This window comes from Balaenoptera borealis (genome assembly GCF_965194805.1).
Source record: "Balaenoptera borealis genome assembly, chromosome: 1".
In the NCBI taxonomy this organism is placed as follows: domain Eukaryota; kingdom Metazoa; phylum Chordata; class Mammalia; order Artiodactyla; family Balaenopteridae; genus Balaenoptera; species Balaenoptera borealis.
This window is the reverse complement of record NC_138860.1, coordinates 136,421,352-136,435,469: the sequence shown is the minus strand read 5'-3', so window position 1 is coordinate 136,435,469 and position 14,118 is coordinate 136,421,352. Positions and strand designations below refer to the sequence as shown.

The window sequence follows — 14,118 nt, the reverse complement described above, 5'->3', positions numbered from 1 at the left end:
AACTTGTTTCCAACAGTGTAATTTGAAAATTAAGAAAAGGTTTTAAAAATGATTATATATACTTCCAGAAGAATCTCCAGAGAATTTTCTATCAGTAACACATGAATAGTAACACAAAATGAGAAAATATGTGGAAATGCTTTGCCCAAAGGAAGCTCCCAGGAAAAGTAAGAATTATTATTACTAATTATAACTTAAAATTTTATGTAAAAGGGAATTTTGTGACAAATTTAATAGATTTATCTCTGATTATATTTTTTAAAATATATTAAAATTCATTTTAAACAAAAAATAAAAAAGCAATAAACTTTAGGGTGTCAAAGCCTAAAAGGTTTGCTTTAGTTAAGTTACCCCTGGTTTGCTATTCAAAATTTTGATAGCTATAACAGAATTAATTTATTCCATTTTTCAGTATTCCTCTACTTTATTTTCTGAAAGGAGATAATTATGAAAAATTAAAAAGAAACCAAATTATTATTCAAACACTAACGTTTTCATTTTCAAATTGCAAATATGTTCATTCACTTAAGAGTTCCTCTCTGTGATGTCTTCCTTGATTTCTCAGACTCTATTGTTCCTTATATATGCCTCATTTATTCACATTGTTATATTATTTTACAAGTCTTTTTGCAACCAAATTAAATTGCTCACATATGGTAAAAAATCTGGTGTTTCAGAACTGTATTCTTTATTAATATTGTATATTGGATTTTATAAGAGACTCACCCTTTTTAGTTTAGTTATTTTCTATGAACTTTATTTCTAATTTGGTAGCTATACCAAATATTTCCTTCCTTTTAAAGAACCAGCTAAACAAGATTTTATGTTTAACAGGTTAGTAAGAACTATAGGAGTAGTCACATTTACTATTTGACTGCTTAGGATTCTTTTATTTTTAATTTACTTATTTTATTTATTTATTTTTGGCTGCGTTGGGTCTTTGTTGCTGCGCGTGGGCTTTCTCTAGTGCGGTGAGCGGGGGCTACTCTTCGTTGCAGTGCACGGGCTTCTCATTGCAGTGGCTTCTCCTGTTGCAGAGCACGGGCTCTAGGCACACGGGCTTCAGTAGTTGTGGTTCGTGGGCTATAGAGCATAGGCTCAGTAGTTGTGGTGCATGGGTTTAGCTGATCCGCGGCACATGGGATCTTCCCGGACCAGGGCTCAAATCCATGTCCCCTACATTGGCAGGCGGATTCTTAACCACTGCACCACCAGGGAAACCCAGGATTTTTTTTTTTTTAAGCAGGTTAGATACATCATAACCAAATACAGCAGCTACCTAAAAGTTACCTTGTATATTTAATTAATTCTTTATAGTATTACATAGATGACTCTTTCAACTAATATAATTATTTGTTTTTTACAAATTGGTTTGTAGCCTCATACTAATGCATCATTAACTAAAAAGTAAAACTCGTTCACATTTGAAATGATAACCTTTTAATGGAAAATTGAATTTTAGCCTATATTTTACAAACCTTTGCTCTTATGGCCAAGAGTGTCTTTGCTTGCTCATCCAGAATATCTAACTTCTCTAAGATTTTTTTTGCCATTGTCAGTCAGTAAATTCCTATTTTAAAAGGAGGGGAAAAATAATAAATCTCCAAAGCAATTAAAATTTAAACATATAATCAATTATTTAGGCATAAATTAAGAGATCCACCTTTACAATACTGTTTTAGGTAAAGAACTCTATAGATCATGGAATAAACCACAGAATTGTAGAGGAACCCAAGTTTTTTTAGATAGAAGCTCATATGATCAGAATTCCCAGAAGCATGTGGGCCCCAGGAATTTTTAAATGTATGATAACGGTGAGTTGGAGAAAGTTCAAGATTACTGTATGAGAACCAGATGTGACTGATACCTGAAGCCAGGGCATGCAGCTTGATTTATATCTATTTTCTTTTTGTCATGATTTAATTTTAATGAAAGTAAATAAGAAGAGCTCACATTTATAGAATTAATTACATTCCAATTAAATTGGTCAATGATCCAAAACTGTTAATACAGCACTTAGAAGACAATCAGTCACACAGAAGGAGCAGCAACCAAACTGGTGAGGTTCTGTTGCCATAATAGTTCTTATTTTCCAGTTAATTAATTTGCTGAAAATTTCATCTGGGGTCAGATGGGCCACATTAGTTTTGGGGACCTGAGTGTTAGCCATCAGGACCTGGTCTAATTTATTTCCACTTTCAGATGAGAAAATTAAAAGCCACAAAGTACCTTACAATGCAATACAAATAGCTAGGGGCAGAGTGGAGGCAAGGATCAGGAATATTAACCCAAATCTCCCTCTATTTTATTTATTTTTAAAATTTGAGTAGACATTTATGCACTTGACATATTTTTGCTCAGTGAATTGAATGGGCTCCAGCGGCATTTAAATGTAAAAGTTCACAGAAAGTATTGAATTCATTAATATTTCTAATGAACATCAATGTCAACACTAAGGTTCTTTCTAGCTCAAAAAAATTTTATGCGATGTCTCCCATATTGTATATTATTCAATCAATATCACACAGAGACAATAAAGCATGAAAAGACAAGAATTAAGAATCCTATGCCAAAAGCTCCTATTATTTTGTACTTGGTTTCTTTTAGCTCTCTTTTCTACTTTCTTTCCTTTACTACCTAATGCCCTGGGAGTGAATTCCTGGTGCTCTCCTAGTGTCTTTCCATCCCAGCCTGCCCTCTGACATTTTGCTACATCTAAATACTTCACCTCTGTCCCATGATGTAATCCAATGTGACAAAGGGCTTTTGTGGGCTATGAGGCTGCGGGCAGATAGCCTGCCTTGTTATGAACCACATAACCTTGGGTTGCAGGTTGGAAAGGAGAGATGCAGGGCAAGGGTGTTAGCACAGTGTGAATGCCTCAGACTCTCTGGGTCTCCTACAGGAGAGGAGAGGAGAGATTTTGGAAGAGAATAGAGATTATCTGGACGCTATATACTGTCTTTTCAGATTCAGGAACCACCCCTCTTACATATCCTAAAAACAACTTCAGGAATTTTAGTTTCTGTGTTTCCCTTAAACATAATATGACTTCAAGTATGGGGAAGGATGCTATATTTCTCACCAAAATTTATTTTATTGGGGACAAAGGTTTCTATTTCTAAATGAGAGAGAGAGGTAAATAACTAGAGGAACCGGCATATTGAAACGAATGCATTTCCAAGTTTGGGGAAGGTAAAAATTACATGAGGGAACTGAGACATGCTGCTTACTGTGAAAGGGATGGAAAGCAGGTCCTTTTAAAGGGTAAAATGTCTTATGCCTCTTACTTTTAGAGTCCCTCATCTTTAACATCACATCAGACATTTTAAGCTATACCACATCATCCCATTTTTTACACACACACACGCACACAGAGCTGCAATTTGAAAGAATTTTTATGTTTTTGATTTAAAATTATTTTGCTATGAGTAAGTTATTTAGCTATGATATTTCTGGCAAATCACTGTGCATATCATGAGTTTCTCTGAAGTGAAGAATACGAAATTTGACACTTAATGAAATTGATGGAATGTTACTAGTTTCAGTTTTGCAGTTTTATTTTCATATTTTGGAACCAATACTTCCTTTTTCAGTTTGCAAATGTTTTTATAGGTCTTTGGCAATGTGCCAATGGTTCCCAGTGGAGGAAGGACACTGGGAGAAAGTGGAGGTGAGACTAACACTACAGACTAACTTGCTTGCTTTCATCATCATACCAAGGGTTCCAAGGACCTAGCTGTGTCTCTTCAAGTAAATGCTGAGAGCAAAGGAACATCAGGTCTAATATGATGATGCATCCCAACTGCTTTTGCATGAAGTAAAAACTAATCTTTTGATGCAAAATGCATCTACTGTACTAAACGTTCTTCAATTTGACCTTCTGTTTCAGTCCTTTCTTGATTTAATCTTTTATTGATACTTTTTAATGTCTATTTTAAACCAGCATATTGGCTTCATACTTCTGCTTCATATTTATACTTCTATGGGCATAAATTCTGCTTCATTGTCCTATTTCTATGAGCATACATTTTCATTTAAAGATAAACATTTCATTTGGCCTCCAGCTACTAACTCTATTACATGAAAGACACTGTGCTAGTTATTCTACCAAATTTATTGAGTAAGTTGGCACCTGGCAGACATTTTTCTTGTGACACCCATCTTCCTAGGCAAGGCAAATAGTCTCTCCTATTTCAGGTAAGAACTTCTTCAACTTCCACTTCTCATACCAAAGTCTCATCGGCATCCATTCCCATCTCACCTGTATTTTAATTTTAATAGAAGTATTTCCTCTCCCATCCAAAGCTAATCCCTCCCAAATACTCTAGGTTCTACTACCTCTGGCCTCCTAAAAGAACTACTTCCATTTTTAATCCCCTCTTTCCTCTATCTTTCATTGGTTTTCTTCCCCAATTTCTTCTCCTTAGCATGCTCAAGTCTCTTCTATTTAAAAAAAGAAAAAAGGAAAAAATTCCTCCTCTAACCTTACTAGCCATTATTCTCTCTCATCTTCCCTTTATTGCCCAATTTCTTAAGCTAGTTGTCTATACTTAGGTTTTCTAATTTTTTACATCCCTTTTCCTTCTCAGTCAGCCATCATTTGACTTCCTCTTAAACTATTCCTCTAAATCTGCTCTCATAAGTCACGAGGGTCACCATCTTATACATAGGTGGGCACTTTTCTGCTCTTATTTACCTTATTTGAGTTTTTATAACTTTTGCTAATGTTGACCACCCCTTCCTATGGGTCTCCCTTCTCTTGGTTTCTGTGACAACAGTCACACCTTCTTACCTTCTCTGAACGTTCCTTGCCAATGTCTTCAACTTGCTCTTCTTTCTCAGACCGCTTCCTAAATACTAGTGTTCCTAAATGTTCAGCCATCTTTTCCACTATTCCATATATTCTTCCAGGATGAGCTTCCAAACCCATGGCTTCATCTACCACCATTTATTTCTAAAGAAAATCTCTCTTCTGAGTTCCAAACCTATATACCTCACTCAATCCAGATTTCCCACAGGTAGCCCAAAGGTAGGTCTAAAAGTAAATCCATTCTTCTGCTCCCTTAGCCGAAAATCTCTTCCAACCTTTATTATCACGTAGGCATCTCTTTATTATCACACAGGTTGTATCTTAGGCATCCAGCCCATAAACTTAGGAGTTGTAATGGTTCTCAATCCTAGTTACACTGCAGAATGAACTCAAACGGTTTGAAGAAATACAAATTCCCAGTTACCACCTCAGATCCACTAAGTCAGGATTTATGGAGGTAAAGACCCGGGATCTATTTTTTAGAGCCATTCTGATGCAGCCTTTCCCCAAACCAGAATTTTGTCACCACTCTCCTGGAAAACTCCCTCCCACCCTTTCCCTAAATATACAACAATCACTTTCTCTTGTATATGCTACATCCTACATATCTTTTTAGTTTTTTTCCTCTTATCCATTCACATTGCTATTGCCTCAGTTTAAGATTCCATAACTTGTTGTCTGGATTATTGTAGTAGTTTCAAAATATGTCTGTACATTTGTTCCATCCTATCCATTTTATTCTTCACTTTTGCCTGAATTATTTTTTCAAGAAAAATACAATCACATGCCTCCCTGATTGCAGCTTCAACGCCTCCCTATAGCTTTCAGGACAAAGGTCAAGCTCCTTGATTTATCATGCAAGGCTCATGGTTTGGCCTCTGACTAAGCCTTTAACCTCACCTGCCTCTCCCTCACGTATACTTTTGATAGTCCAGTCCTAATGAATAACTTGCAATTCTTGAATGTGTTGTATTTTCCTTTACTTGTTGCTTTGTCTTTGCTGTTCCTTCTGCCTACAATGCTGTTATCTATTCCCTGTATTTCTAAGTCCCATTCATCTCTCAAGACCCAACACAAGTAATACCTCCGCTGGGAGGCTTTCCCTGATACACTGTGATTTAGATGTCCAACGTCTGTGTTCACATGATAGTCTACGTATACTGCTATCCTAGTACTTAATCACACTTTATTAAAGCATTTGATATACTTTATTCCCCCCTATACTGTTTCTTGAAGGCAGGAACCATGTCTAATTCATCTTTGCATCCCTAATACCTAACAAACTAAATAAATGAATTAACCATCAGCCATAGAGGAAATGGAAAACAGTAAATGCTACATTTGTTTTCATCCTGCATTTACATTTATGAGTATACATAAATCTTTGACAGAGTCCTGTTGAGGTTCTTCTAGATCCTACTTCATAGGGTTATGAGGTTTAATTGAGTGAATGCAGGTGACACATTAAGTGCTTGATAAGAAAAGAAGTAATATAAGTAATGATACACTTACCAGTTAGGGTTAAGATGTGTGAGATTACGTATAAATTCTGCAAAATGCACGTTCCTCATATGCATATCATTTTGGTTTTTTCTGCATACCTGCCACCATGCAATCACCAATGCTTTCCATACGTCTTGTGGCCTACTTGCTTCCTTCACAGTATATTTCTTGTGCAATTATACCTGTACTAAATGCTTGGAACTTGGGAAACAATAAGTATTCAGCAAGTCAGTATCTTCTATTTTAATCCAGTAATTCAGTATCTTCTGTACCATGTCATCTATTACCTTGTTTCCTTTCCTTCTCTAATTTTCTCATAGTTTTACTTCTCAATTTTTTATTAAATTCTTATTCTGAATTCAGTGAACAGAAACTAAAACTCATTGCTCCATAAAGTGTTAGTGTAGGTCTTGAATACATAGTAACTGTTTAGGGACACTACCTTGATAAGCATTACTATGTTGCCATACTGGAGACTCATCAAAAAACAAAATTAGTTTGTGTTCAAGTAAATAGATCTAATCATCCCCCTTTCAACTGATATATTAACTAGGGGTGAAAGAGATGATCTCACTTCTTAACTATGTATCGATATATCTGAAGCATTCTTATATATACTTACGGTTGCTGGGAAATCCTCCCTTCTGGAATAGAGAGTTCTTATGTGGTCACAGAAACCTAACCCATAGAATCTTGGGGTTAAGATGGGTAAATAGTCTTTCACATGATTCCATGAAGAGTGAGGCAACATTGACCCCAAATGGACAAGACCTTTCTGATCCTTGCTTTTATTTTCATTGTCACGTCTTCCTTCAGACCTTCAGGTGTTCATTTTCCCTCCTCTCAGTTACTACGCTTCTAATCTCCCTAATTTGGCTAGCCCCTAACCTTCCTCCTCAATATCCCTCAAATATTGGTCCATCAAAATGCCATCAGAGCTGTCTTTATTAAACAGGACACTGATCAGGTCCAGCTCCAGCCCACAAACCTCGGCTTGCTCCCCATTATCTGCAGAATAACACGCAAACTCTGCAGATGACATAAAAGACAGTTCAAGAAAACAGTCCAGGACCTGGCTCGGTCTACCTTTCCAGTTAATCTCCCACCATAACCCATCTCCTTCTGCCATATTCTACTACTCCTATTCCCCAGACACATCCTGCCCCTTTCCAAGCATGTCCTTCACTCCTGTTTTTCCTTCCACTTGGGATGTTCTTTCCTCATGTCTTCCAGTCAAAAGCCTATTCTTTCTCAACTCCTAATGTAAAGGCAACCTCTTCTGTGAGACTTTGCTTGACATTCTTTCATTCTTTGTCCCGGTGACAGTTTCATTTTCTTGTGTGCTCCTATCATACTTTGTCCTTCATTATAGAACTTGGCACATTGTGCTACAGAGATTTACCATTTGACAAATTTCTTCCTCACTGTGTTAAAAGCTCATTTAAAGCAAGAATTGATTTACCTACCTTTGAATCTCAGCACCAGGCAAAGGATTTTATACCTAACTGGGATCTGAAAATTATAATTTAGTTTGGAGATGTCTCTGAGTAAAACGGTTTAGGGGGAGTAATCCCAGTTTATCTGTAATGGATGATATTAATTCATGATGATTTACTGGGGATGAAATATGAAGTTGAGTGAATTATAAAATTTGGTTCTTGCCAAATCTAAACTCAGTAAAATTATTTTCAAAGGAAACTTGGATTTATGTTCTTAATTACTGGCTCAGTAATGACGGTTTTTTGAAAAAGAACACAATGAAATAGAGAACTTGCCAACTAGAGCAGAATAAAATCCCCAGTCACTCTCATAGTAAATCATCCACGGGGCTCACTGCGAAGACTTGGCTACATCAACAAACAATTTCAAGGTTGCAAGGCCAACATTATAAGCACATCAGAGACTGAGTTGTTACTAAAAATAACAATACCAAACTAAAAAGTTAATTTTAAGAGCATTAATTCATTTTAACAGTTAGCACTTTGAAAAAAAAGTCAAAAACCAAACAAACAAAAAGCCCAACGTTGCCAACATAATCAGCTCTGCTAAGAAGACTTCTTCAGCAAGCTGCAAATGTCTCCTATTAAAGGAAGAACTTAGGAAAACTGAAAGTGGCTCTAAACTCACAAACTAAAGAGCAGGACTGAGCAACTATCTAGAAAACGGGGAGGCTCAAATTAAAATTTACTCCATTACCTGGTTTACCAGTTCAAATGTTTACTCCTTGCAGGCAAGGCCTCTGTCTTATACTTGTACCTGACACAGTCCACTAAACACTGTATTGAACACAGAGTAAGCACTCTGTTAAATGATTACTTTTTGCTCAATAATGAGATAACTGGCTGAATGTCTTTACCTCACATTCCAAGTACACACACAAGGGAATTCTTTTTTTAGTCTAAAATGTTGATAAATGACTCATATTATAGGCTGACTTATGTCACCCCCAAATGTGTAAGTTGAAGCCCTAATCCCAAGTATCTCAGAATGTGGATGTATTTGGAGGGAGGGCCTTTATTTTAAAGAGGTAATTAAGTTAAAATGAGGTCATTAGAGTGAGCCTTGATCCACTATGACTAGTGTCATGTAGGAAGAGAAGATTAAGACATAGACAATACGCACAAAGGAAAGACCATGTGAGAACACAGGGAAAAGGCATCCATCTGCAAGCCAAGGAGGGAGGTCTAAGAAGAAACCAACTCTGCAGACACCTTGGTTTTGAACTTCTAGCCTCCAGAATTGTGAGGAATAAATTACTGTTGTTTAATAAGTCACACCATCTGTGGTATGGTGTTATGGCAGCCCCAGACAACTAATACAGCACACAAATCACGAGAACTAATTTAAAAACTCATTATTAGAAGAATTAATTATTAAAGCTGGCCTACGTGCATAGATCCACACCGTATAATTTCTTGTCCCCTTTTTGTTATAAGAGAGCGGGAGAGGAAATTGCCTCTTCTTTTTCAAACATTACTAAAATTTGCCAGTCAACCAATTTGAGGTTGGATGGTAAGATTCTAATGGCAAATATCAAAGATGTTTTAAAAGTATGATGTATATGTTCTGGGGAGTATTACTGTGGGCAACCAATGAGATAACGATTGGAAGAATCCATTGGCAAATTCGAAATCCCACCACAATTATTGCAGGAGTGATCAACTCCAGCCAGCCCCGTCCGGGCCCGTTCTGTTTTGGGAAGTTTGAAGTGCACCAATTATGCAGCCCAGAGTCGGCTTGCACCACATGCCCGCCCTCCAGTTCTGCTTCCCCAGGGAGCCTCCACCACAGGAACCGCCGGCGGGGCGCAGGGGCACGGGTGCACGTGGAATACAAGGGCCCTGCTCACTCTGTGCCTACGATCCTTAAATAGGAAGCCAAAATATCAAAGATGTTTTGATTGAGGAAGCTCCTTAAAATTAAGTATAGAAGAAGCAAAGGTCTTTTCAAGGAACCTGGGAAAAACCCCTGAGGCCGGCCTCCCACCTGCAGCCCACACTCACCTGAGAAAGCGTGGCAAGAGCAAGCCCGCAACCCAGCGTGATGGTGACGCCTCTCACCCAATCCCTCCCCAGTCAGATCTCGCTGGAGAAATTACCACAACCAGGGCAGGAGGGGTCTAAGACTTAATAAAACTATGCATTTCTTTATTTTTTTAAATTAATTTAATTTATTTTATTTATTTATTTTTGGCTGCACTGGGTCTTTGTTGCTGCACGCAGGCTTTTCTCTGGTTGCGGCGAGCGGGGGCTACTCTTCGTTGCAGTGCGCGGGCTTCTCATTGCGGTGGCTTCTCTTGTTGGGAGCATGGGCTCTAGTCGTGCAGGCTTCAGTAGTTGTGGCACGCGGGCTTCAGTAGTCGTGGCTCGTGGGCTCTAGAGCGCAGGCTCAGTAGTTGTGGTACACCGGCCTAGCTGCTCTGCGGCATGTGGGATCTTCCAGGACCAGGGCTCGAGCCCGTGTCTCCTGCATTGGCAGGCAGATTCCCAACCACTGCACCACCTGGGAAGCCCCAAAACTATGCATTTCTTATTTCGCCTTCCATCTCCATACAAATTTTAATTTCCAGCCTTCCAGCGCCTCTACCTCCCCAGACTGCACCTACTTCTTTCTTTTCTCTTCTGGCTCTGGTAGCTCTTTTCTGCTAGCTTTAGCCCCTTGGCAATGCGTCCTGTGTCCACAGACACAGTTTCCTGAGCTTTCCCTACCTTGAAAAGGTCTTGAGAGCAGAGTTCTCTCTCCTCCAAGGGGTTTTCGACCCCATACTTCTGTCACTAAAAGCCAAAATGACTCACCAAATCCTTAGGGATATAGGGATATAAAAACTACTATGCTGAAGACTGTAAGGAGAGAGAGGTTAAGGAAAGAAGAAAATCAAGCAAAAAGAACTGGGGAGCAGCGACTTTGCTTCTCTTTATTTCCTTCTTCCTTTTGTACTTTCTTGGAAACGCAGAATTTCAAAAAGAAGCTTAAAGCTTCCTCCATGCAGTTTGCAGCTCTGAATGGAAGTTGACAATTTATTTTTGAATGCTTGATGAAAGATTGCTTTCATGACTTATGACATTAAACAAACAAACAAAAGAAAACCCATTCTTATTCCTGAGGCCAAGAAACCGCCCGTGTGATTGGTAAGATCACTCTTGTATTTTACAAGTTGTATAGCAGGTTTGGCCACACACACACACACACACACACACACCCTACACCATTCATACACACCACAGAATCATAATCTAAAAATGACTGACTTGAAAACATTCTTGATTTGCTCAAGAACAGTGGAGCATTTCTACAACAATGATTAATTTTTTAGTCAAAAGTTATGTTGATAACTATTTCAGGAATGTGCCTTAACTGATGCAAATCAAAATAGAAGTAAAAGCTTTAGAAAACAGCATTAATGATCACAACACAAGTCCATGCTAGTGGCAATGACAGAACTTTGCAAAAAAAGTAGTTTTAACTATGTAGTAATAAAAATTGAGCTAGAAATTGTTATTCATAGCCAATGTATGAAAAAATTGGAATCAATTTATTTAAATATAAGATTTTCAATGATAAAAGTATAAGGTAGTTTAATTCTATCATATTTTTAAAACCATATCCATTCAAGTACAATGATTTGTATGGAATTGGTAAATAGAATCTAGTGGACATTTAACTAATATTATTATAATGCCTTCACCTCAAATTTGCACAAAGGTGAAATTAGCTTCTTAAATAAAGGAGAATTGAGTTCAGAATTGTTAGCCACTTACCAATTTTTACTCAATAAAATGTATAAAACATGAATCTTATATAAAATTCTTAGAATATTATCATTATATCAGTTAATATTTATGGAACACAACTATGTGCCAGATACTAGACTAGAAATTTTTAATAACATCGCTCATTCAATCCTTCATCTTTCATTAATCCTTAATCTTTAATTAGTATGTATGAGAAAGGTATTACCTTCAATTTTAGAAATGATCAAACGCAAAGAAATTATGTGATTTGCCCAATATTATACAATTCTTAAGCATAATATAACATAAAGTATTTTCTCTTTAATAAAAAACATTTGATAAAATGTACACTAGAAACAATTTAAATGGATTTTTTCCTAACTTCCTTAATTGCTCTCAGTTAAATTCAACAGATATTTACTGAATGAGCTCATGAACCTATTATAGATAAATATTGGGTAAAGGAGTCTAATGAATGCTTTATTTTAAAAGTATACCATGTCTTAAAACATAAACAAACAAACAACACTATCTTAAAACATAAACTGTACTCTACCGATATAAGAAAGCAAAGAAAGTAGTATCTGCAGACTTTTTCCTCCTGCAAGGTGTTTAGGCCAACCACAAAGTTAGAGGGCATCTTCCCCAAGACCACTCACTTCTGACACCAAGTTTGAATCCTCAGGTTCAATAATTAGCTAGAAGGACTCACAGAACTCACTGAAAGCCATTATACTCAAGGTTAGGGTTTATTACAGGGAAAGGATACAGGTTAAAATCAACCAAGGAAAAAAACACATAGGGCAGAGTCCAGGAGAAGTGCCAAATGCAGAGCTTCTTTTGTCCTTTTCCTGGGGTCAGGAACAGCTTACTCTCCCAGTATCGACTTATGACAATGCATAAGGAGCACAGCCAACCCGGGAAGCTCACCTGAGTTTTGTGCCCAGAGTTTTTAGTGGAGGTTCATCATATAGGCATGATTGACTAATTAATTGCACACATGGTTAATCTCAGTCTCCAGGTTGACTGATCCAAAGCCCCCACTTCAAGTCACATTGTTGGTCTTTCTGGAGTGGTCATTCCCCACCCCTAAGACTATGCGGGAGGAGCCAGCCCTCCACCCTAAATCGCACTGTTGGACTATCCAGTGTGACCCAAGGCCCCCAGGCAAACAAAGACACTCTATCAGGCACAACATTCCTAGGACCCAGAGATTACCTCCCAGAAGCCAAGGGCAAAGTCCAGAGCATCTTTTTGGGCAAGAGATTCTTTACTACATACTGACTATATCTTGTTCAGAAAATATCCAGATTTTTATTTAGCCATTCAGAAATGGTGAAATCCTGTCTTTCCCCACCTTCTGTCCTCTCTAGAAAAGGGAGCATTTCTTTTCTTGCCCCACACAAATCATGAGGCCTGGGAGAAGTGTCATTATTCTTCAACTTTCCTATTGTCCCTTTCATACCTCTATTTTTCTTCTTCCTTAGGAAAGGCTTCCTTTTATGAAGTTTGTGCCAACCATCTCTCCATACCTACTTATTAATAAATTCCCAGCCATTTCTCACTTTTATGGATTTGGGACCTTTCTCAGTCTCTATATTAAATTTATGAAGTCAATAGTTTCACCTCAACACTCATTAACCTCCCAGATTAAAGCTATCTTTACTTCATTGTCCACTAAAACTGAAACTCTGAAATCTTGAGCTTTAATAGATCACCTTAGATCACAAACTCTCATTCCTTTAGCCTATCACCTCTCTTACTTCTAGATAATGGGCTCTTTGGCCCCTTAGTGACCCCTTACTTCCATCTTTCTTATTTGAAAATCCAATGGACATCTTTCAGACCCTATGTTATTTGACCTCTGTTTTGAATTTGACACTGTTGACTTCTGGCTCCTTGAAATGTTCCTTGGCTTCAAGGGATGCTACTCTCTCCTACTTCTCCTGCCTACTTCTCCTGCCTTACTGAGAATTTTCTTATTACTCTCCTTTATGGACTCCTATTCCTCTGCTCACTCCTCAAATATTATTCTACCCTGAGATTCTTTCCTGTTATTATCTTCCTTCGTTCTGAAACAGGAGGGAAGGGGACAGGGCACAACCTTTAAAAGAATGACATAGCTGTTGAGGATACAACGTAATGGGTTAGAACCGATTTGCCCCAAGATGGCAGATGATTTGACTTCCAGTAGATGTCTGGGCCTCATTATGCACTCATTGTAATACATCAGCTAAATGACACAACCACCGGCGCCAAGGCAGTTCTGAGGCTGACCATAAGAGGCCAAAAAGAGAGAGATGGCCCAATTCCTGGAAATCCCCAGCCCTTCCCTAAAATAGTTGGAACAGTCCTCCCACTTGGTAGCCCGTGAAATTACCCAGTCCATAAAAACTAACCACCCCATATCTCGGGGCTGCTCTCACCTTTTGAGAAAGACTACACTTTGTCTATGGAATGTGTATCTTTCTAATAAATCCACTTCTTACCTATCAATTTGCCTCTTGCTGAATTCCTTCTGCACTGAGACATAAAGAACCTGAGCTTCACTAAGTCCTGAGACCAGGTGTC

General features: G+C 37.9%; 1 protein-coding gene across 1 annotated transcript in view; it reads right to left on the bottom strand.

Annotated features, from left to right (window-relative positions):
• LOC309613346 (uncharacterized protein C1orf141 homolog) overlaps positions 1–12,320 on the bottom strand; it is a 63,003-nt gene extending 50,683 nt beyond the window's left edge. Inside the window, exon 1 of the mRNA XM_082360066.1 lies at positions 1,479–12,320. Within this exon, the coding sequence (XP_082216192.1) occupies positions 1,479–1,553 (75 nt within the window). The 5' untranslated portion in view covers positions 1,554–12,320. The remainder of the gene's footprint in view (positions 1–1,478) is intronic.
• Between the last annotated feature and the right edge of the window lie 1,798 nt (positions 12,321–14,118).